The sequence below is a fragment of the Solea solea genome, chromosome 12, assembly GCF_958295425.1.
Source record: "Solea solea chromosome 12, fSolSol10.1, whole genome shotgun sequence".
Classification (NCBI taxonomy): domain Eukaryota; kingdom Metazoa; phylum Chordata; class Actinopteri; order Pleuronectiformes; family Soleidae; genus Solea; species Solea solea.
In genome coordinates this window covers 19,642,006-19,664,858 of record NC_081145.1, presented here as the reverse complement: position 1 = coordinate 19,664,858, position 22,853 = coordinate 19,642,006, and the positions used below count along the sequence as shown (strand labels likewise).

At 39.8% G+C, this 22,853-nt stretch overlaps 2 protein-coding genes and 1 long non-coding RNA gene across 8 annotated transcripts; 1 reads left to right on the top strand and 2 right to left on the bottom strand.

Moving 5' to 3' along the window:
• Window positions 1-53: 53 nt before the first annotated feature.
• anln2 (anillin, actin binding protein 2) lies at window positions 54-12,990 on the bottom strand. 4 transcript variants are annotated; one of them, XM_058646505.1, is made up of 23 exons: window positions 12,789-12,990; window positions 12,146-12,245; window positions 11,701-11,868; window positions 11,233-11,325; window positions 10,799-10,971; window positions 10,464-10,556; window positions 9,450-9,531; window positions 7,102-7,421; window positions 6,873-6,967; window positions 6,423-6,552; window positions 5,987-6,122; window positions 5,411-5,599; window positions 4,932-5,058; window positions 4,654-4,702; window positions 4,010-4,063; window positions 3,900-3,932; window positions 3,781-3,802; window positions 3,489-3,598; window positions 3,167-3,220; window positions 2,782-2,868; window positions 1,709-1,816; window positions 1,472-1,617; window positions 54-1,208 (listed from the first exon to the last, which is right to left on the bottom strand). In XM_058646505.1, the coding sequence occupies exons 2-23, from the start codon at window positions 12,237-12,239 to the stop codon at window positions 1,046-1,048; spliced, it is 2,526 nt and encodes an 841-aa protein (XP_058502488.1). In that variant the 5' UTR covers window positions 12,240-12,245; window positions 12,789-12,990; the 3' UTR covers window positions 54-1,045. The 4 variants fall into 4 exon arrangements, with proteins under 4 accessions (XP_058502488.1, XP_058502489.1, XP_058502487.1 ...); XM_058646506.1 differs by having other exon boundaries at window positions 12,146-12,270; window positions 12,830-12,990; XM_058646504.1 differs by having other exon boundaries at window positions 12,830-12,989.
• A 2,783-nt stretch (window positions 12,991-15,773) lies between these two features.
• LOC131469890 (uncharacterized) lies at window positions 15,774-17,180 on the bottom strand. Its single transcript, XR_009241844.1, has 2 exons — window positions 17,093-17,180; window positions 15,774-16,362 (listed from the first exon to the last, which is right to left on the bottom strand). It is a non-coding gene; the product is annotated as an uncharacterized LOC131469890 (long non-coding RNA).
• Window positions 16,717-22,738, top strand: adpgk (ADP-dependent glucokinase). 3 transcript variants are annotated; one of them, XM_058645301.1, is made up of 8 exons: window positions 16,717-16,891; window positions 17,991-18,234; window positions 19,019-19,244; window positions 19,334-19,396; window positions 19,682-19,802; window positions 19,912-20,108; window positions 20,498-20,596; window positions 20,725-22,738. In XM_058645301.1, the coding sequence occupies exons 2-8, from the start codon at window positions 18,008-18,010 to the stop codon at window positions 21,283-21,285; spliced, it is 1,494 nt and encodes a 497-aa protein (XP_058501284.1). In that variant the 5' UTR covers window positions 16,717-16,891; window positions 17,991-18,007; the 3' UTR covers window positions 21,286-22,738. The 3 variants fall into 3 exon arrangements, with proteins under 3 accessions (XP_058501284.1, XP_058501282.1, XP_058501283.1); XM_058645299.1 differs by having other exon boundaries at window positions 20,722-22,738; XM_058645300.1 differs by having other exon boundaries at window positions 17,960-18,234; window positions 20,722-22,738.
• Window positions 22,739-22,853: the final 115 nt, after the last annotated feature.

The window sequence follows — 22,853 nt, the reverse complement described above, 5'->3', positions numbered from 1 at the left end:
ACTTACATCAGCACGTGCACACAACGCCACTGGTGGGATTCATCAAGTGAAACTTTTTTGTAGCCATTTTATACCATTTATTTTATTGGTGCAGAGAAGGAGAGTCAACATGTAGAATATTTCAACAGTGACAGACCGATAGGTGGAAATACATGGAAAAGGAAAGGACGTCAGACAAAACAGACGACATTCATTAGTGCAGCATCACTGCAGTGCCTTCTCTGACTTCTCATCTATAACATGGTTTATATATGTGGCTTCACATGTGCAGAAACACAAGTTAGATCTGGAAATCGAGAAAACTTCAGGACACCGGGAAGGAAAAAACACCCTCAACACACCAGTGACACTTTGTGTCAACAATAAGAGCAGACAGATTGTGACGGGTTGTTTCAAAAACCCAAATTAACTTCTACATAGAATGGCTCAACTGTGTCAGTGAACAGATACTGTAAATCTAAATGACTACACAGCTCCCACTCCTGTACTAATATTCCTTCATTTCTTGCATTTGCAAGTACATTAGAGTTAATTGTATTATCCTTCATCGATAATTATTAGTGTTTCTATATAACTTTGTTTATGCTTCCAGTTTAAGTGATACAAAATAGAATCTGAATACAAGCTAGTGTTAATTATTCCAAAAATATATAAGCCATCCCCCTTTACCTCCTGAAAGTGACTACACGTCAGTGCCAACGATGGCTAAAGCAGCTCATTGCCATTGGAAAAAAAAAGTACCAAAATAAAAACAGATTCTGACAAAATGAAAAAAAAAAAAATCAAATGGCAACTGTAATTTGAAAAATAAAAGTGTAAACCAACAGTAATGATTGGATTCAGATTAAAAGAAATAAACAAAAACTCAAATCTACCAACAATAACTCAACATTAGAGGCATAATATTCTGCCTGGTTATACATTCATAAAGTTGGCCGTTTCATTTCAACAGTGATACGGAGCCTGTGAAGAAGCTCGTCATCATTTACCAGACACTTAAAAGCTGATTCCAGACACTAAATCTGAGTGCTGGTTTAATGATTATTTAGAGTATGCTTTCTCTCAGGTTGCCACTGCTCGTGTTTGACTGTTGACTTTCAGTTTTGGTCATTGATGTTCGGTTCCACGTGTGAAAGTCCAAAAGAGCTTGGTTGAGTTTCTCCATCCAGTCCAGTCTCTCCTCTTTAGTGTCAGCAGAAAACCAACACCTGAGCAAGAAAAATAAACAACAAATCAATTTGTGTCGCCTGATCAGGAAGAACACTGCAGAGCTGCTCTCAGCCACAACCCAACTATGACATCATGTCAACTGCCGTAAGTACAACACCCACAGTGACATCACTCAGTGCTGTGCATTTATACATGGGAAGTATGTAAATCATGATCAGTTAACACGCAAAAAAAGCCAAATTCCATAACCAGAAATATACACTTCTTTAACTCCCAAATATCTATTTTTATTGTTTCTTACTTGGCCTTGGCTTCCTGGCTGTCCTGCTGCTGGTGTGGGATGTTGCTCACCAGCTCGAAGGTAAAAGGTCGAGCACAAGAGTCCCTCTTGACCGGCCTGACACACTGACTGGGAGAGCTGGACAGGTAGAAGCAGCCCTCTGCTTCCTAACAGATAAAAAAAAAAGAAAAACAGAGTTCAGAATCGAACCTGATGACTTCATCTGCACATTTCACCTGTCTGTCTGTTAACTCATACCTTGGTTTCTTTGTCGTTGGGGTGGTTCCAGTAATACATGCTGCATCCCTCCAGGACAAAATATCTGCGATGCCACACCCCATATCCACTGATCAGCTCAAACATCGTCTGGGAACAAGACCAGGAAAAACAGAGGCGTGTGAGTCTACTGCTAAATGCAAGAAAAACACTAAAGTGTAAAGTGTTGTATTCCCACTGGAGTCGAGTGTTAATCTCACACCATTTGCTATAAATGTCCACTGTTTAACGACAAGGAGGGTTTATCGGCAGAAACCGAATATACTACGCAGAAGTATGTTTGTACGCACTACTCATGTCTGTATTCATCTTTACATCATAGTTGTGTCATCTTTCATATTTAGACTCATATCTGCACATATTCATATTTGTGTCTGCACTACTCGCAGTTGTATACATATTTTTACCTTATTGTATTGTTTTTTTTCTAACGTATGTTGATGTGCTGCTGTACCTGAATTTCCCTGAGGGAAGCTCCAATAGGGATCAATAAAGTTAGTTTCCATCCTTCTATCTATCTATCTATCTGTAAGTGTAAAAGTTTGACTTTCACTTTATAAGTACTATAAGGAAAGAGCCTCACATTCCTGAGGCCGCCATCTTGCTACAGCAACGGATAAACCAGCCAAACCATGCATCTTGCATCTTTAAGCAAAAGGTTACTAGACAAGAGAAGATGAACATCTTTTCTGGTACACTCTGTAGTTTCCCCAATACACTCAAGAGTGAAAGTGTAATAATGAGCCTAATCGTAAGCAACACTGTGTAGGAAAGAACCTGCAGTGTTTTGGATAAAAATGACCACTGTTCCTTTGTGTCTTAAATCGTCACAGTGGCTAACCGAAAAGCATTGTGAGAACAAGGCATTATGGGCACAAAAACATTAGTCTTTGTGTTTTTATCACCGTTAGATTGTGCAATGACTTTTAACATTATAGTGATATGTTTAAGAGAAAAAGAGTTGTCCATTCCAGCTTTAAATTATGTGTAATTCTGAGTTAACATATTCATTTTATATAGCTACAGCTGAATAAGAAAAAAAAAACATCACTGACCAAGAAGCCTTGGTGCTGCACATTAGAATGACTCTGGCTGTCCAGTCGTAGGTAGATGTTGCCCTCTAGAGGAGAGAGAAAAGGCACCTACAGGCCAGAGGAGAAGAGAGGGAACACACCGTCAAGATGGTTTGAATGTTGAAGACGCAGAAACACATGACAATATTTTGAGGCAATTCATTTCAACATCATCTGCCTTCACTTTGTCAAGAAACACAAAGATAAAACATGCTGCTTTTGCAGTCCAAATACCGACAAAACTGATCTTATTTTAAAATCAAATGGAAAACAGAGGAAATTCAAATGCAATGAAGACTGAGTGAGAATGTGAGAGGTGAAGGGGTGAAAGGGTTTGTTGAAAAAAAAAAAAAAAAAAGCGTGACACCTTTTCCTGAAACTCATCTCCCAGCAGCCTCCTGATTTTGCCCTCGAGTTTCATCTGAGTGGAGGAAGCAGGACAGACGGAGGGAAGGGAGAGAGACAGATACATTACATCACCAGTGAGCCCACCATGTGAATTAACTTCTAAACAGAGAGACTGTTGTGCTGTGATAGCTGTGCTCAGTTTAATCAGTGTTGATGATCAGAAACAGAACATATTCATCAGCAAAGGCAGGTGACAGTGAATGTGTGATATGAGCCGTACCTTCCTATTATTAACATGTTTTAAATGAGATCTCAACAATGAATCACTCATACTTAGTTACCTTATCCAGAGGGAACTTGCTGTGTCCCAGTGAGGTCAGGGTGAGCTTATGGGAGCCTACAAGACAAAAGTTACTGGAGCGCCGGGGGTTGAGCGCAGGCAGTGCAGCAGCTGAAGAATAAAAAAGCACAGAATGAAACCTCAAAACAAACACAAAGAGCTCATGGTAAGCTTTGTTATACCAGGCTTTAAAAATTAACAGGTTAATAATTGGTTACGTCCCCAGTTGAGTTACTTTTTTGGTAAAAGGGAAAAATTGCATCTAAATTTTGACTGAAATAAACTGGACTTACCTGCCAAAGTATGACTGGATCTCTGTGGGAAAACAAAAAAGATTCAGGTCATTCTTCTTTCAAGAAAGAAAAACCCACATACAACTATATTTGGACTTTAAATAACAATGTGTACTCACTGTGATAGTGTTCAGTAGTTTTCTTGGTGTAACCTTAATAGGTAAACAATCCATAAGTTAGATAGACATCAATAGGTATGTTTTTATTCATGAGAAATTCCCTCACTTACCCGTGACTTGGTAGTTGCACGGTCCATGCTGCAGTGACCACCTGAAGTATGGGACTAGAGGGCACAAAAATAGGCATGTTTTTAACAAGTAATCCACCATATTATCACAGTTACAATATTTGTCACAATATTTGATAGAAAATCAAAATAAAAGTGTTTGTTTTGATATTGAATAAGGAAAATAGTTTAGAAGAATGTATTTATGATGCAAAATGCCTCTGTACATATAAAAAAACCTGACAAAATTAACTTACTATTAAGTGAAATGGAGGCCACAAGTTTGAGACCTCCGAGTTATGTTGATTTAACAACTTTTTACATTTGGGAGTTTGGGGAAAAATAAATTGGGACTCGGTGTGGTGGCTGCCACTTTTATAGTTGGTTGGTTGGATGATGTCCATTACTACTTCTTTCCTAAACTAAAATAAATGATAAATTCAAAGATCTCTGGGGTCTTTCACTGCCTCTCCTTGTCAAACACACAGTGACAACAACAGTAAGCAGTACTTTCCTCTCATCCTCTACTGAGGAATATACAGGAAAAACAGGAATCTTCTAAATATAAATTAATGACCATGAATGAAAACTATTTTATAGAGGCAGTCAATCTCATAAATTACTGCAGATCAGAGTGTTGGTCTCACCAGACTGTAGACTTCCACATCAATCTCGAAGGTTGAGCGGATGTCCTTCCTGAAAAGAACAAAACCAGACAAGATTTAATCTACAACACAGTTTTAATACAGACTGATTAGAATGGATCGATTAGATCCAGAAGCACATCATATTTCAGAATCTCTACAGGAAACTTGTGCAAAAGAATATACATTTTAAAAATATATTTCCATTAAGAAAGCGACATTATTATTCCAGGAGAATCCATCAGATAAACAAACAAACTTGCAGATAAAGCGCAGCTTACAGAGTGACAGAGGTTGGGAAGGAGATGGTGTCTCCATTCTGAGCGTCAGCAGCTGTGGCAAGTGGAGTGGCAATGATGTTGCAGGGTCCGTAACGGATCAGGATGAAAAAGTAGTGACTTGGCCGACCTAAACAGTAAATAAACAGTTATTTTTAACAGGAGGTCTTAAAAACGTGCAGTAAATGCAAATAGATATTTTTGTTGGGAAATGTTTCATTTTTGACTTTCATCCGCTGGTCTGTTTTGAGACCGTAGCTTTCGGTCCTGAGCATCTGACACATTTTGTAACTCTCTTTATTTTTTTTTAGCAGGGAGGAGCTACTTATACTGGATTAGCGAGATTTACGAGTTGAGTGAACCGTTCATGTTTTAACGTTAGGACTGTATATAATTAACCAAGAGGCACCTAAAGTGTTGTGGTGTTATTATAAATTTGAAAACAAAAAAACAACTGTGAAATGGTCTCCTTGCCATCATACCTGTCCGGCTGTGGGAGGAGCAGACAAATTCAACCTTCAGTGGCAGCTGGATGTTTGTGATGCCGACGGTCCCTCTACAAGGTTGCTGAGAAATATGCTCCCCGTCCTCCTTTTCCGAGTCTCCAGTCTCAGAGTTCCTCTCTGCCCTCAGTCTGGACACCTCTGCCTGCAGAGCAGAGCGTTTCTCACCTGATGCGAACAGATCAATCAAAGGAAGAAAGGGGTAAAAATTACCTCATCATTTTTAGTTGCAGAGCCTTAATAAACAGATACATAAACAAGTATTTTATTATTATTACACCTGCTGCTAATCTAATGATTAAACAGATATAATAAATGAATATAAAATACATTTGCTGATAAGGCATCTATTTTTAAAAAAAATTTAAAACACAGTAATAAATCAATACTGAATAATATAAATAGTCTGTATATGCCTGCTATAGACTGTGTATACACACACACGTCTACACACACACACACATCTATATACACACACACGCACGCGCGCGCGTGTGTAATACATACATAACATAGATTAGACCAGATAAACATAAAGCCTTGCAGTCTACATACAGGACACCAGCAGTAGTTTTTCTGCTTCAGCCTCCTCCAGTGAGCCTCGTCCATGTTCTGCATCAGTACAGCAGCTCAGAGCCTGCAGTGTCTGGTTGATCACATTCTGCAGTTTCCCTGCTTCTTCATTGAGAGCCTACAGAGACACGGATCAATAACTGGTGTCACAGCTAAATAAATGTGTTTAAGATTTAACGCAGCACTTAAATAATGATATTCTGACAGCCATCGTGAATGTAGAGTGTTTGGTCATTCATTTTGGCTTCTCTGCCTCAGCAAAACTAGGGAGAAACTTTTCGAGTAACTCATAACACTTCATCTAATCAGGAGACAGAACTCCACAAAGAGGCAGTCCTTACTACGTGTGAAGATTAGGCATAGTAACAGATCCAGTGTGAGAATAATTGGATCAATATTCAAACACTGTGCTACACACCGTGATCCTCTCCTTGGTGTTGACAGAACTTTGAGGCTGTGACTTCTCTGGAGCTCGTCTCTGAGGCCCCGGTGTAACGCTCAGAATGGTGGGCAGTTTACTCTGCCTTTGTGTGCGGTAGGCATCAATACTGTCAGGCACAGAAACATCCCACGTCAGATACATACTTTCAGCAATTTAAAAGTTATTCCAGGCCTGAGGTTTTATATATTTTGCCAACTATGTGGAAATAAAAACTATACATTGTCATAAGATTCATAGAATTGGTCTCTTTAGTTATACGTAAAACTTAATTTCATCAGGTCACCAGTGTGATGATTTCAATGGTGTAATATAAAGACATATGAATGTTGCTTGACAAAAGACTACTGATTCGAGTATGAGAATTCAATCTGGGATTATTATAAACAGGGTTTTTAGAAATGGCTGTGCTGCTGCGGTGCGCTATACCTGTACAGAGGGGCAGATTCAGCAGGAGGGGTGGAGGTCTCCCCAGGACTCAGAAGCAGAGATGGGGGATTCGATTCCTGACTGGCTGCTAACCGCTGTTGGTGAAATATGTAGCATTAATACTTCAAATATTTTCCCAGTTGCTGTATCTAATGGCCTCCCCGGCTTTACTTGAATTAGAAAGCACTTCATATGAAACATATCCCCAGTTTGACTTAAGTTATTTTACCAGAGGGGTGACCACAGCCTCCACAGACTTGCTGAGAGGGGAGAGGATGCCACTGGGAGGGAAAGTGAGCAGGTCATCTCCATTGCTCTCAAGCTTCTTGATCTCATCACACTCCTCTTTGGCCTCTCCCTCTTCTTCACTTTTCTCCTTCTCGGACTCCGTGTCCATTTTATCTTTGTCCCCGGAGCAAACCCCAATGCCACTATCACCATCCTCATCACCGCCCCTCTCCATCCTTTCAGCATATTCCAGCACCTCCTCAAACATCCGATCAATTATTTCAGCAGTGTTGGTCTCGTCATGAGAGCTCAGCTCAGCATCTAAAAACAAAACATTTTTAAAAAGTATTAAAATTACTTTCAGAGGCAAATTGATGAGATTTGTAATAACAGGAAGGCAGGGGAAAATAAGTCATTTAAAATGTAAAACATCCACATCTCAGTTGTGGTGTTGCTTTTAATTCCTTCAATTGCAACTGTGAATGTACAGGTATTTTTCCACATTAAGGCTAATAGTTTTGCAAAAACACATCCATACAAATATCACCAGTTTGTTTGTGCCTTTGTGTCTTAACATAGAAGCAATTTATCAAGGATGATGGATTTCTGGCCAACCAACAACTTCACCTCTGTGTTCCACCTTGCCTCAGGCAGCCCAGTGCTCACTACAGTGCATTTTCTTACTGGCCTTACCTGAGAAGCTTGTCTCTGCCATGTGCTCTACAGAGTTGCTTGTCTGAGACAGTGCTGAGACATCAATAAACTCAGGCTCCAGGATAAAAGTAACTTTCTTTCTGCTCTCTCCTCCTTCCTCTGCCTTGTGAGTTTCATCTGACTGCCCATGCAAACAACCCTTTCTTTCATCTGCTGATTCTTGCTCCATTTTTTCTGTCAAAACACAATCTGAAACCTTGGCCTCCGTCAAACCCAAAGCTGTATCATTTGCATTAATGTCTAATGGCTGCTCTGCCTTTGGCTGTGCTACAGCTTCAGTGTTTCTCTGACGGCCTATTCCTACTGCCTGGATTTCTGACTCCGCCACAACAGGACAGGACACTATTTGTTTCACTTTGCCATTTGACTCAATAGGTTTCACTTCATCATCAACTGTCTGGATGTCTTCTGACTGTTGACATACATCTTCCTTGTAGATAAACCCCTTTGCATCTTTTTGATCTTGCAGTATTGTAAAAATATCAGGATCTCCACTAGTTGCTTCCTCCTTATGTGGTTCAAAGGACTCCATGTTCACTTGATCTCTGTTTAATGTAGACTGAGTTTCTTCTGCTTTTGGTTTCTCATCTTCCTGCAATCCAGAGGAACTGGTGATCTCAGAGGAGACTTCACCTAAACATTTACTATCATTACTGGCAACATTGACTGCTTTTTCCTCTGCCTTTAGAGATGATTTCATCACACCTTTTTCCTCTTGAGCACACAACTCCTCCTGCATCTCATCAGACAAGAGAGACTCTTCCTCTTTACACACCTTGTCCTGAGGATATCTCCACAACTTAAACTCCTCATCTGTTGAGGGTTCAATCTCCTCCTCATTGAAGATTGAATCATCATCCATCGGTTCATCTTCTTCAAGCAAAAAACTCTCTGGGCTGCTCTGCTCAGGGACAGTGGAAAACCCACCCATTTCTGTCTTGTTTGACTCATCAGCAGGAGTCAATTGTAGCAGTCTCTCTTCATTGTTTGACACTTTCTGACCTTCACTGAAAGACAACTTCGCAACAGTCTGTGGTTCTTGGGACCCTAGCTGCTCTTCCTCAATTCCAATCAATGCCTTGTGGTCTCTCTCTTTCTTGAGGTCTTCACCCTGATGAGCATTTTGCTCTTTCCATTCTGTTTGCAGCTGCCCTGCTACAGGTGCTGCTGGGGTTTCAGAGTCACAATGTGCCATTTTACCTGTTGAAAGATTAATCTTACATTTTAACACTTTTAACACTATGTGAAGTGCATTCACGTAATACCCTTTAAATCTGCAGGATAAGATGCTCAGTCAATGATGGTTCAGTCAATACACTGCAATAACAAGTATATTATATGGTCCAAATGCTGAGCTAAGCTTGTGCGCAATCACAGTGTAGTAGTAGTCACATTACAAGTGTACAATTCTCTAAGGCACCATTCATATATTGAATGTTACAGATAAACTGTTAGGTATAATTAAGACTGTTTATATGCTACTTTGGCTTACATGCAAATATCACTCAGATATCACACTATGAAATGGCCTACAAAAGTGCAGCTTTGTGGTTATTTAGTCTGTAGGAGGAAAAAGGGTTATACATTCCATTAAAAATACTATTCTGGGGGAAAAGATAATTTCAGACATCTCACCTGTTGTATTAATAGGTAGATTATCTGCACCTGATGAAGAAGCTTCGGTGAAGCTGCCGTCTTTCATCTCCTTGTCCTCATCCTGACAAAATTAGAATAAGAGGAAGAGGTACAAGCACAGCACGGTTTTATGTAGGTTGTTATAATTAAATAAGTACAATTCAAACAAGAGAGGAACATATAAAGCTCCAAATATGCCACTGAACACAAATCTACCATCTAACACACAAAGACATGCACTGTAGTTAATTAACTGAGAAAGGACAAGGGGGAATAGTGCTAAAAATAAAAAGAAAGTATTACCTGATACAGTACACAGACTACACAGGTACACCAGACTATAAGTATTTTGACTACACCAAATAAAAAAGCTGACAAAAAGTCACCAGTGACACCATAGACTTAGAATGTGTATTGACTCCATTTAAGTGAGAGGTGAACAGGTTTGTCTGAGGACATGGAAAGTCTCTTATCTTGTGATACACCATATTCCCAGTCAAAATGATTTCCTGTCAAGTCAAGACCACCTTGTGTGTTGGCTCAGAGTATTGCCTGTGTGTGCACAAAGTAACCACCAGTGTGTTGTTGTTTTTTAAATCCCTGACTCACATCCCAGGGCTGCATAGGAGGCCAATGAACTCTCATTCTAGATCTAGGGACCCAGGAGGGAGATGAAGGGCCAGGAGAGGTCCTTCCCTGCTAATGTTTACACAAACAAGTGTGTAAAAAAACTCAAAGTGTAAAAGAGAACAATATCTAAAAAAAAAAAAAAAAGTTTAGCAACAGGTTAATTAGGCCAGTTAGGTACCAATTAGGTTTCAATCATACAGTATGTAAAGTAAGGTTATTTTGGACATAAACAGTGAGCAATGAGGAATGAACTAATCTACTAATTTTACTAAAATTGTGATAAAATAAAGAAGCAAGCAAACAAACTTTTATATACATATTTACACAGAGACCCAGAGCCTTCAGCTATACCAGCCAGGCAAAGTATCACAATCCCAAACCCACCTGAGTCAACGAGGGATCAGAGCTGCTTCTCTTTAGCCAGGCATTCTCACAGATTGGTTGGAAGGTTAGCTGGTGCAACTCCTGCTCCCGTTCCTGAGGATGTCAATGTCAGATATAACCTCTCACGATTAATAATCAAATTACTTTGTTAACTGAACATGAACTGCACAAATGGAAAATCATTACATTTATTCAAAGGGCACAACAGCTGCTGTACGGTGTAGTTAAGAAAGACTGAACGATTTAATGATCACCATTAAAAGAATACTTTAAATAAAGATAGATATGTGTATTCTGTATCTAAATGATTTCAGACAAAGGGCCATTCAACTCACCTGGCGTATACGAGAAGCCTGCTTGGAGCTGGGTGTTGTATCGCCATGGAGTTTGTGGTGAATGTCAGATACTAAGTTGGAGCGGGTTCGAGGGCAGACTTTAGCTGGGCTTGGTGAGGGACCAGCCTGGAAGACTTTAAACCGCTCCACTCGCTGACTGAACTCTCCCTCACCTGGAGAGACAACAATATATACAGTTTACATACAATACATATTTGTAATAAAACACAATAAACATTTGTTAAAAGGCGACAATGATATTAAAATTGAGTGCTGTATCGCTTTAATAGGGGGGTATTGTGGTATTGTAATAAAAGAGTCACTTGCACCAGTACACTAAAATATTTCACATTTGCATGCTTCAGTTTTCACTTGCTTATGCAAGCAGATACTTCAGCTTTCTTTCTTATGCATGTGTTTACATGCATTTTTACCTAAGAGTTGCACTTTGAAGCCCTTCTCGGGGACGCCGGCTTTGGAGCTGTCAGTCCCAGGGTCAGACAGGCACCTCTGGGACTGTGGAGTTCCTACAAAAAAATTAAATACATAATTTCAAAAAACGTCATTCTCAAACCCATTAACACCTGGTATTGACATCGATCCTGACAGACTTGATCACAAGTGAACAGTGTTAAGTGCAACTGTTCACACCAATGGCTGGTACACATTTCGACTCCACCCCTGGCTGATTGTACTCAATTCCGTTGTAAGTCGCTTTGGATAAAAGCGTCTGCTAAATGACATGTAATGTAATGTAATGTAAGAATATTCTGATGAATTGCAATCTATTGCAACAGCTCTGCAATAAATTCTACCTGCAGGGTGGCCAGTATTTTCTTATTTTGTGAAATGCTCTAATTTATTTAGTAAACCTAACTGTCAAAATTAAAATACGGGATTACCCTCTCTTCTTTGTGTGAACTGCTGGACTCGGGAGATGACTGAAGGAACCATTGGTGTATCTGGCTTTATCCCAAGCTCAGCTAAGCGCCCAGAGTTGGATGGTTTGGGGCTTTGGTTCTCCCGACCTGCTGCCTCCAGACGCCGCCGCTTCTGGCCATCTTTCATCCCTGGGATACATATTACATTAGATATGAATAAAAAAATTTATAAAAAAGGAAAGACATATGCAAGTCACAGATACAAACAACTGCAAGCACAGTTTGAAATATTTGTGGACAGTCTGCATTTACAAAGATGTGAACCTCATCATTATGTTTCATGTTGTTTGAAGGATGGAGTTTGATGTAATTATCGTGGTATACGGGAACATTTCTGGTGGTGATCTGGACATGGGTACTTATTCAGGATTTTTAAAATAAATTACTAATACATGTGCAAACTTACCTGGTGACGAGAGGACATTGTCTTCAGAATCTGACAGAGGTGCTCTCTGTCGCTTCAAGCTGGCGTTGCCACTGTTTTCCTCCCCAGCTTCCATACTGAGCTGCAAACACAGTGATGTTACTGACCTGGAATGTGTTCCATATTTGTTACTGAACAGGGAGGGACTGAAGTACAGCAGCAGCAATAAAACTGACAGCTTAATCTACAATGACACCTGCTTACAAATACTAGGACTAAAGAGGTACAATTAGGTGGCAGGAATGTATTCATATTTAATTTATATAATCGTCATACATAAATTTGATACAGGTTTAAATTCTTGACTATGGAAAGAAAAATATTTGACTAAAATGACCCAGGCTACCTCACACAACTACGCCATCAGGGTTGACGCATATCTCACATTAACTGAAACACAACAACGCCCATAAGATTCAGATAGGGTCATTTTAAAATCAAACTCATCCATTGTTGCTGGCTGCGCGCTTAAGTGCGACCTTGCTGACGTTTGTAAGTATTAACAATCGTTAAAACGAGCTACATTAGCTATTATGTTAGCAACACTGCCCGTCTCGTCAAGCTATCTTCTCCAGAATGTTGGCCTACTTAAAAGAAAGGCGAGCTCATTTCAACAGAAACTAACCGTCTCGAGAGCCTTGTGCCAAATTAAGCCGCGTGTCTTACCTGAGAATAGACTGACGGTAACTGACGGAAAGCGAGAAACAGCTTTCTAGTTAGTTATTCTGAGCTTTCAGTCTCCTCCTCCTCTAACTTTGAATTTCAGCGGGTTCGGAATTGCTGACGTTCTTCTTCTTCTTTGCTTTCCTGTTTTACGGCGGATGGCATCCAGCTTTCGGTGCATTACCGCCACCTGCTGCTCCGGAGGACAGAGGACTTGCAGTAAATATCAGTACATAAACGGTGGGCGGACTGACAACGTCCTATCCGGACCCGGATCTATAACTGATGACTTAGTGATCATTTCTGCGTTTGTATTTTAACTTGCCCAGTCTGTGTGTCAAGAAGAGTCAAGAGTGCTACATGAGCTTCCTCTGGTAAGCTTAAGTATCAAAAGTAATTTTCTGATATAAAATGTACTTCGAAGTAAAAGTAGTCAGGATTGAGCAATGGTGGCTTACAGAACATCATGCTCTTTGTTAGAGCTTATTCTAATGATCTAGTGACACTTTTCTTCAATAATTTCCCTATATTTAGGGCCTTTTGCAGAAGATCACAATTTAATTGGTTTATTGAAATCAACAAACAAGACATTGCTTCAAATCTTGTAACAGGTCTTCAAAGTTTAAATGTTTTACTGGACACCTGAATTATTAACATTTCTATGTTTTTATCTGGGAAATTGTCAGTTTAAGAGTCAAGAATTTGGGGTGGACCAAATGATGTGAAACCGTCTGATTTATAGATGTATTGATGATGTCCAATGCTGTTGTTGTCCAGCTAGTTGAAAATAATGTTGGCAATAAACTGTCAAGTGATGTTAAATTTTGATTTAGCCTTTCTTCACCATATTGCACTACGTTGACCAATGTTATGTGAACATGTGATTGATGTGGGATGTGATTGATTGAGAATCTTTAAATGCATGCAACTTACAAAGATAGATTATGTACTAATGATGTAAAATAAACAAGTAGCTTTCAGTTAAAAGTACAAATGACAAACTCCCAAAAGTAAGTCAAAGGTTTTCTGAGTGACTGAGGTACGTTGAAGCGTGTGAATGGGTATGAAGAATGTGTGAATGGCTAAACTGTAGTGTAAAGCAGCTCATCAAGACTAGAAAACCACTTTATAATAAATCATTATTATAATACATATATATATATATATATATATATATATATATATATGTGTGTATATATATATATATATATATATATATATATATATAAAATCATAGACCATTACCAACTCTTCTTCTAATTTTATTTGGTAGTAACGAGTAACAAAGGTAGTTAGAGGAAATGTAGTGGAGTAAAAGTACACAATTTATTTAGGAAATGTAGTGGAGTAAAAGTAGCAGTTGCTAGAAATTTAAATAAAGTAAAGTACAGATATGTGGTAGAGCCTGACTTTGCACGCACGACATTTATTTTAGACCTATTTAACAGCGATGGTTAGAAGAGTAAGTAGCTTCATAGTTTGGTTATATGCACAGGACGTATTTAGCAGTATTTGTACTTTGTTACATTACAACACTGAGTGGTACTTGGTGGAAAATCTGAAATATTGTTCTACTGTATATGCCAGGGTATGTGTTCTTTCTTTTTTTTAACCATTCCATAAAGTGTTTCTAGGGTATGAGAGCATGTCACAAAAACATATTCTGTTGTTTAAATATCACTTTAACAAAAAAATAACATTTCTTCATGTTATAATAAATTCACTGTAAGGCTGGATTATTTTGAAAGTGGATTTCTTTCCTGTCCTCAAAATTGGATTTGGCTGAGATCATACACTGCCTCCTGCTGGTCAAGTCTGGAAGTGATAAAGCCACACACCAAATATAACATTTCAGACAGTAGTGTGTGTGTGAGTTTGTTTGTGGCTGAGACGGTGATGTCAGGGACTGAGGTGACTGATATACACATTAAATGATGAACTCTAGGCCGTAGCGTACCGTGGGGTTTCAGTCAGGGCCTTCAGTAAAAAAACTAAACAAACAAAACACGCACAAACACCGACTATATTCACGAGACAACATCTGATCTGCAACAACCAAAGCGCACACGCACACCACTGCGCATCTATAGGCTACTGCATCATTACCACCACATCTTCCGTTATGTCACTCAGCAACCGCAATTTCACAAGCCACTATATGACACAAAAACAAGCTTCCACATAAGCATAGGCGTCAGCTTCGCGGGGAACACGTCCACGGCACTATTTATGATCAACAGTTTTGTCCTCCAGACTTCTAAAAATTTTTATCAATTTATCATTAACACTCGAACTACGGTAAATGATGTACCTCTTCGGTGTAGGTCTTCCTCTTAAAATAATTTCCTTCTTTTCTCCAAACAATCGCTGTGAAAAGTGCACACGAAGGAGATCAGAAACATGATAGATCGGTGGTGTTAATGCAGTGGCCATAGTTTACTTCAAAAGCCGCCAAAGGTTCAAACGTCGTTGATGACAACAGCGGGGGCTAGCACCAGACACATCGCACATCGCTTCTGTCACTATGCATCAAATTTTGATTGGCTGACGACACACGTCAGTCAAAGTTATAACCAAATAGGAAATGGCAGCGTGAACGAAAGGCCAGCAATACTACTAGAGCAGGTCCACGGAGCTATGATGCGTTTAATGACATCCAGGAAAATCCAGCTCAGCTTCACAAAAAATAACCATATTCTTCTGGAAATATAATCATAACATACTGAAAAAGTAATTGAATTCAGACACGTTCAGACACACATTAATTTCATTATTAAAAAAATTAAAAAAACAAATAATAATAAAAATAAAAAACACTTTTTGATATATTTTTATTAGTTTTAGTGTTACTATGAGTTTTTTTTTAATGTAATATGGAGTATTTGCCAGGTGCGAGATGCAAACAGGTCATAATAAGTATTGTGTCATAAAAAAACAGCAAACGATACCATTTCCAAAGTTTATTAGGACAGATGAACAACCATTCCCGAATCAAATAAAACAGTCTCCAAGGAAGTAGATCAAATAGCCAACAGACTAAAGACACCCATGAACATGACGTAAAATAATAATAAGAATAAATAATCCTCATGAGACACATCTACTAACAAAATAACAAGTTAATTTCCGTTACTCAGTTTTTGTAACAATCCATGTAGCATGTATTACTGACCACAGTGCAGCCTGAGCGCCTTCTTTCGCGGCTGATCCTGAGGACAGGCGGTGGGTCGTCATAGAGTGTTGCTCTGCCTTGCTTGGTAAAGTGAGCAAACTTCCTCCCATAACTGCAAGCAAAAACATGTCTGTTTTTGTTTGTATAATTTTTTTTCTGATGGTCTGCTGTGGACGCCGAGTCACCATGGATGCTGGAGTGGACGCTGGAGTCACTGTGGATGCCAAAGTTGCAGTAATATTTGTGGTTGCCGTCTTGCAGCAGGTTTTAAACTGACGGACAAAACATTTTCACAAAGACTTTTGTGCAAAAGCCACAGTGATAATGGCTGCTTTGCACACAGTCAAGGTGGCATTTGTAGGCACTGTATCCAAAAAGACAGATAGGAAAAGTGATTCAGAGGTTTCAAGAAGGAAACAAAACAATACATTTTTTCAACCCTGTCTGAGAGGCAAAGTGTTACATTACTTGATGAAGAGGTTCAAAAAACAATCATTATTATCAGGGGCGTCTATAAAAATGCAGGAATCTTGAAACGTTTTCTCAAAATCTAAATTCTCAACAAGAGTGAAAAATATACATGGACTAAAGATTCTATACACATGAAGTACAGTACACATAGATGAAATGGCTCCAGCATTAGTTTTCCTTTTGTGAGTGTCTGATACTAGGTCATGAAAACAGAAATGCGGTCTACGCATGTGCAGGGCGGCCAGCGGAAGTCGCCGTGTGTGTGTGAGAGAATTTAGCTCGTCGCTGCTCCTTCAATGACTTACTCACACACTCCCATCTCTCACTTCACTTTTCCCTGTACCAGCAACTCTCCGCAAACGCTATGTCCCGTGTGTGAAATCCTCTTGTCGACGGACTAACTTGAAACCTACACTCTGTCGGTACGTCCCGTGCATATAACCAAACTATGAAGCTACTTACTCTTCTAACCATCGCTGTTAAATTGAACCGGAGGTCTAAGATAGATGTCAGGCTCTAAATTAGCATTGAAAGCGGCTCTACCTAAAGCTGCTGTCAGATTAGCTTTAATTTAAGGAAGCCACAGATACACCCTGTTACTGTTAGCACGTGAGCTAACTCACTGTGTTGTGTGTCCACGTTAGCAGGAACTGAGCCTTGGGTACACGGCACCAGTGTGGATGAGGGTAGTCAGTGAAGGGCTGAGTAACACGAACACTTCAGTTGCCTGTTGTTTTACCTGCACTCGTCGATGTGTCTAACCTTTTTGCAGCTAACGCTGTTGTAGGTCTCACGTCAGACCCATTTAATCCAAAGGCGTAAATCCCCGGGGGGCAGGGTCAGGGGGATGTGTGGGTCCCCCTTCCATTAAGTTGTCCCCCCACAAGGGCAAAGGTCATAGGGAGGACAGGGGGGGCACTTTGTGTCCACATTGTGGGCACAAATTAATACTTTTAAATAGTCTAGTAACATTTGTTGATAGAAGAATGTCAGCTGTTTTTATTTTAGGATATTGTAGGATTAGAATCCCCCATTCCACAATGGTTTGGTTCACTCTTAACATTTAGATTCTTAAATATATTTATTAAATGTGCTTTAAATGTTCAAAGTCATTTGTACCTGTATCATAACTGTTTTTCTCTTCTTGATGGTTGCATGCTGTGTTTTGTTCATTTGATGTGTTTGATAATTGTATATGTCTGTGTTGTTGTAATCTGTGGCTGTTGTGCTGCCTTCTTGGCCAGGTCACTCTTGGAAAAGAGATTTTTGAATATGTTCATACTGCTATGCAGTTTTTTCCTAATAAAGTGTTCCGTGTTTGTAAGGTAAACATTGTAAACATATTGTACTGACTTTCCAACCTTCTTGGCTTGTAAACCCAAATGAAACCTACTTGAGAATCAATGCATATGTTTTGCTCATATGTTTTATACAATGGCTAAAAATCAGTTGATCTCTTCTTTTTTTTTAACTGTGATGATGAATTCTAGGAGGGAAACTGAGAGATTTTCTTTGTCGCAGGAGTGTGTGGGAGCATCATGTGGAGGAAGGCTTCGGCAGTGGCCCTGCTGGCGTTAGCTGTTGGATATTTCTATCATGGCAGGCTGAACTTGCCCGAGCAGATTTCTCAGTATGTCAGCCTGCCAATTTTTCACTCATCTCCAAGTCTTGACACCCAAAACGGCGGCGTGGAGCAGGTGATCTCGACTGCCTGGGAAACTCTCATAACTTTACCAACACGTCAGTGGAGCAGAGTGGCTGTAGGGTGAGTCTCAGAGTTGAACTTTAACAGTTCACTGGAAGAAATGTATGTTCTTCTTTAGGCCAAAAACTTTCACCTATATTTGGTATAGCTTTCTACGCAAGTGCATCTGCTGTACAATGAAGCATGCTTTTGAGAGAAGGAATGCAGTTAGTTGCAGTTTAGAAGGCGTAGTCTACAGTCTGTACTAGGGATGGGCATTTCAAGCAGAAAGTCACTGTGTGTTACCTAATGAATGCCCATCCCTAGTCTCTACCTAACCCATAGCCTCAGGCTGCTTTAGAGTATCTAACACACACCAGATTTGAAGGATCACCCAACAGAGGGAGAGACAGATTGTTTCTACCAATCAGAAAAAATGAAAGGTTACTTTTTCTTGAATTCTATACAGAAAGTTGCTTCTCACATCACTGTGAAACTCCTCCTTCCTTTACAGTGAAAGAGAATATGTACATGTGGTTCACAAGAGGCTTAAGCATATATTTATTTTAACTGGTTAATCCATTCTTGTTCTGCTGCTTATCCAGGTCTTGCAGCTGGGAGGGAGTGACAAAAGTGTAATACACGTTATGTAATTAAATCCATGCATTTTATTTTAACTTTAATTTGGTGAATCCATAGAACATTTGGTTAAAAATAAGAGCTTGTGCCTTTTTTTCTTCCTGGAAAGGCTTTGTTGATTACTATGTTATTAACATTTTGGCAGTTTAGTGTAATTAGTGTGAGGCTACCAGTAGACTCAATAAATGTTAGGAATTTAATGTAAATATTTCTCCACAACTTTCAGTGTGAATGCCTGTGTAGATGTGGTCGTCTCTGGAGTGGGACTGCTGCAGGCTTTGGCTGTGGATCCTGGCACCGGCCTGGATCATGAAGTTTTGCACTCTAAAGATGACTTGAAGGAAGCCTTCATCCATTACATGGGACGTGGAGCAGCTGCCGAGCGCTTCTTCAGTAACAAAGAGGCCTTTCAGTGGATTGCGCGTGCAGCAGCAGAATACCCTGGTGCAAAGGCAAGGCTACCTTACTTTTATTTCCTTATTCAACAAATTCTTAATTCTTAATAATCTTCCTTCTGATGAACTTTCCTTTTGTCTTCCAGTTGTATGTGGGAGGAAATGCTGCTCTTATTGGCCAGAAGCTCGCCTCCTACCCCGATTTAATGGTAGAGTAGAATGATTGTACTTTTATTATAAATTAAATTTCTGTTCTATTAAATATTTAAATATTTTAGCTGCCCGGATCATTCAGAATCCCTGGGCTAAGAATATCGTAACATTGTGAAGTGACAAGGTGTTGAAAAATGTCAAAATTCCCCTGTTATACATGAAACAACAATTCTGACAATACAGTTACTCTACTCCCTGGGGAGCAGATCAGTACTGATGTGTTAATATTGAAGTGATTATGGTTTATTTGTAGCGTTCATGTTGTTTTTCTTACACCGCAGGTTTTGTTATGTGGGCCAGTTGGTCCTAAACTTCATGAGATGCTGGATGAGCAGATCATCGTTCCCCCAGACTCACTGCAAGAGACGGATGAATATCACCTCATCCTGGAATATAAAGCAGGTAAAAGGCGACGGCTTCTACATAATCTGCAGCATTAAACTGAATCCCTCTTGTCGGCTGAGATGTGAAATGCAACAACCACAGTATGTTGTGCGTTCTGTGCCTGTAGGAGAACAATGGGGCTCGACTCAGGCACCACAAGCAAACCGCTTCATCTTCTCTCATGATGTCTCCAACGGGGAGATGAGCTCATTGGAGACATTCGTGGCGAGTCTGGACGAGTTTGAGCCCGACCTGGTCGTCCTGTCAGGTCTACACATGATGGAGGGTCAGGGCAGACAGCTGTGGGAGGAGCGACTGAAGGAGGTCAGGGTCTGAACGCTGTCCTTTTGTCCTTCTCAAACATTTGAACCCATTTACTGCAAAGCACATGGATGTAATGTGTTATTTAATTTTGGTTTCCAGGCACAATATATCAAACTGTATCACTCTATTACAGCAAGCACATACACGATTTAACCACAACAATACAAAATGCATGTCAGTTTAATCCTTGTGTAGATTTTTGTTCATCAAATGTGCAAATATCTCTGTGATCGTATTTGCCACCTGTATTGAGATCGTCAGTAATCTCTTTGCACACAGTCTGGCATGGCAGCAAGGGTGTTAACAACTATGTTCTACAAGTATGAATTGTAGGATTACATGATCACATGGCTTGACAAATAACAAATTGATTTGCTTCCTGTTTGCAGGCTGTGTCGGCCATAGCTGACATCCATAAAGATATCCCTATCCACCTGGAGTTGGCCAGCTTGACCGACAAAGACTACATGAACAGTATAATGCAGGAGGTACACCTGAAAAAGAGTTGACAGAGCTTTAAATGAAGTGAAATACACAAAGTCTATTTCACAGAAGGTATGATAATTCGCTAACCTTATTAATCAGTAAAGTTTTCCCTCTTGTTTCTTGTTAGCAGGTTATGCCCATTGTCAGCTCCATTGGGCTGAATGAGCAGGAGCTGCTCTTCCTCTCTCAGGCAGGTGAAGGGCCTCATTCAGATTTGGCTGCCTGGCAAGGCATCCCAGACGTGGGCCAGGTCAGTGACATTCTCTACTGGGTCCTGGAGCAGCATGGCCGCATTGAGCCATCATCAGAGGCGGACCTCACTCGCATTCACTTCCACACACTGGCCTACCATGTCCTGGCTACAGTGGATGGATACTGGGGGAACCAGGCAGCAGCAGTGATGGCTGGTGCAAGAGTGGCGAGCAGTCAGGCCTGTGGTCTCCAGTCTGTCGATGTTAGCAAAGTGGAGCTCAAAGTTCAGCTAGAGTTTCCCAGCTCACACTTTGAGCCACGAGAGAAGTTGACCCTGAACCCAGCAGAGCCTGTTACAGTGTGGCGACGAGGAAACATCACCTTCCATCTCACACCAGTGCTGGTTTGCAAACAGCCACTCCGGACAGTTGGACTTGGGGACGCCATCTCAGCAGAGGGACTAGTTTACTCAGAGTTAAAGACCCAGCAGCCCTTCTGAGGTTTACTTAACTCTGTCACTATCTGGAAAAATATTGACCGGGTGGTTGACTGAGGCTTGGTGAAGGTCCATCTGCAGGTGTGGTTGTTGGGTTGGAGTCATGTTTCCAAAACACTTCAAACCTCTTGTGTTCTGAACCAATTCTTATCTCAGTCTAAGAATGTGACCAATGGTGGCAATTTGAATTCCTGTCAAGTGACTCCTCCAGCCCGCTTCGATCTCCTAGTTTAGAAACTGAGACAGAACTGGATCTAGGCTGTGAGGTGGCCTATGCACTTGGCACAGATATAAGCCATCTTCACAAATAATATACAGACAGAAAACTCCAAAGAGTTTGTTGGCTCATTTTATTTACTTTGACCTGCATATCTTTAAGTATGCTGTGCCTTTAAAAAATTAAAAGTTATAAATATTTTATTCCTGTTTCAGAGCCAAGCAAACATTTGTGAGTTATAGATGTAAAAACACATACAGTATATGAGTGTATATGTAAATGTTTGACTGGAAACAAATAGGCATCTTACTTTATGGTAGACTCCACTTTATGTTTTTCATGTTTGTTTCTCTTAATAATGTCAGGAAAACACTTGAACACTCATTCGATCATGTTATCTGACTTGTCCAGATACTTGTCATCTATGTTACTGCGAGGATGAAAATACTAGAGTGCCAGCTTTTGTGTTTTCTCAGGTTTTTGGTCCAAACACTCCCACTATAAAGATGATGCAGTTAAGAGACCACATTAAGACGATGAGAGAGATCATCATGTCAGTTTCTTGCTCTACATTATGAATTGTGAATGCATGGTTCTTTTTTTTTTTTTTTTAAATATTTATGCAGTAAGGCTTGATCAACAAATGAATAATTACAAGATTAAATCGGTGAGTTAACGGTAAAACAAATTTATAATCGTGGTGATGATCTTGCATTATTTGGTTGATATCGTTTTTTTATTCATGTTTCTACCCTCGCATCTAGTGTGATTGTGTAACATGGTTGGCTGGAAAATATCTAAACCTTCCGATTCACATTCTAACATGCAATTAAATGATGCTGTTTTGTTGGTAGTTTATAATTTGTAAGTTTCTTTCAGAATGCTTAGGCCATGTTAGATGTACTGTATGTAACAGAACATAGTTGGGTTCATGTGTTGTGTTTGTATACCTCAAATGGCCACTGAAGGCATGCAATAATTATAGTCTTAAATAATGCAAACATACAACAAAAACAATGTATGGCATTTAGCAGATTTAATTCTTTGCACTAGTGGAAAGTGGCAGGATAGGTGAATGTAACCCCCCCATCCAGTCACACACATATTTTAGCAAGTACAATCTGTTCAACTCTTCTTTTTTCATAGATTGTCTCATGTTTTATTTTAATTTTTTAACATTTATAACTGTCAAGTTTCATTTGCGTGTAGTTTGTCATTAAAAGATGTATGAACAGTAAAGTTTGGCTTGTGTTACTGCAAAGAAAATAGGATATACCTGTACTATATGTACACACCTGTGTTGTGTCAGTGCTAAATTGTATTCGCATCAGTTTGTCTCATCTGAGGTTTGAAA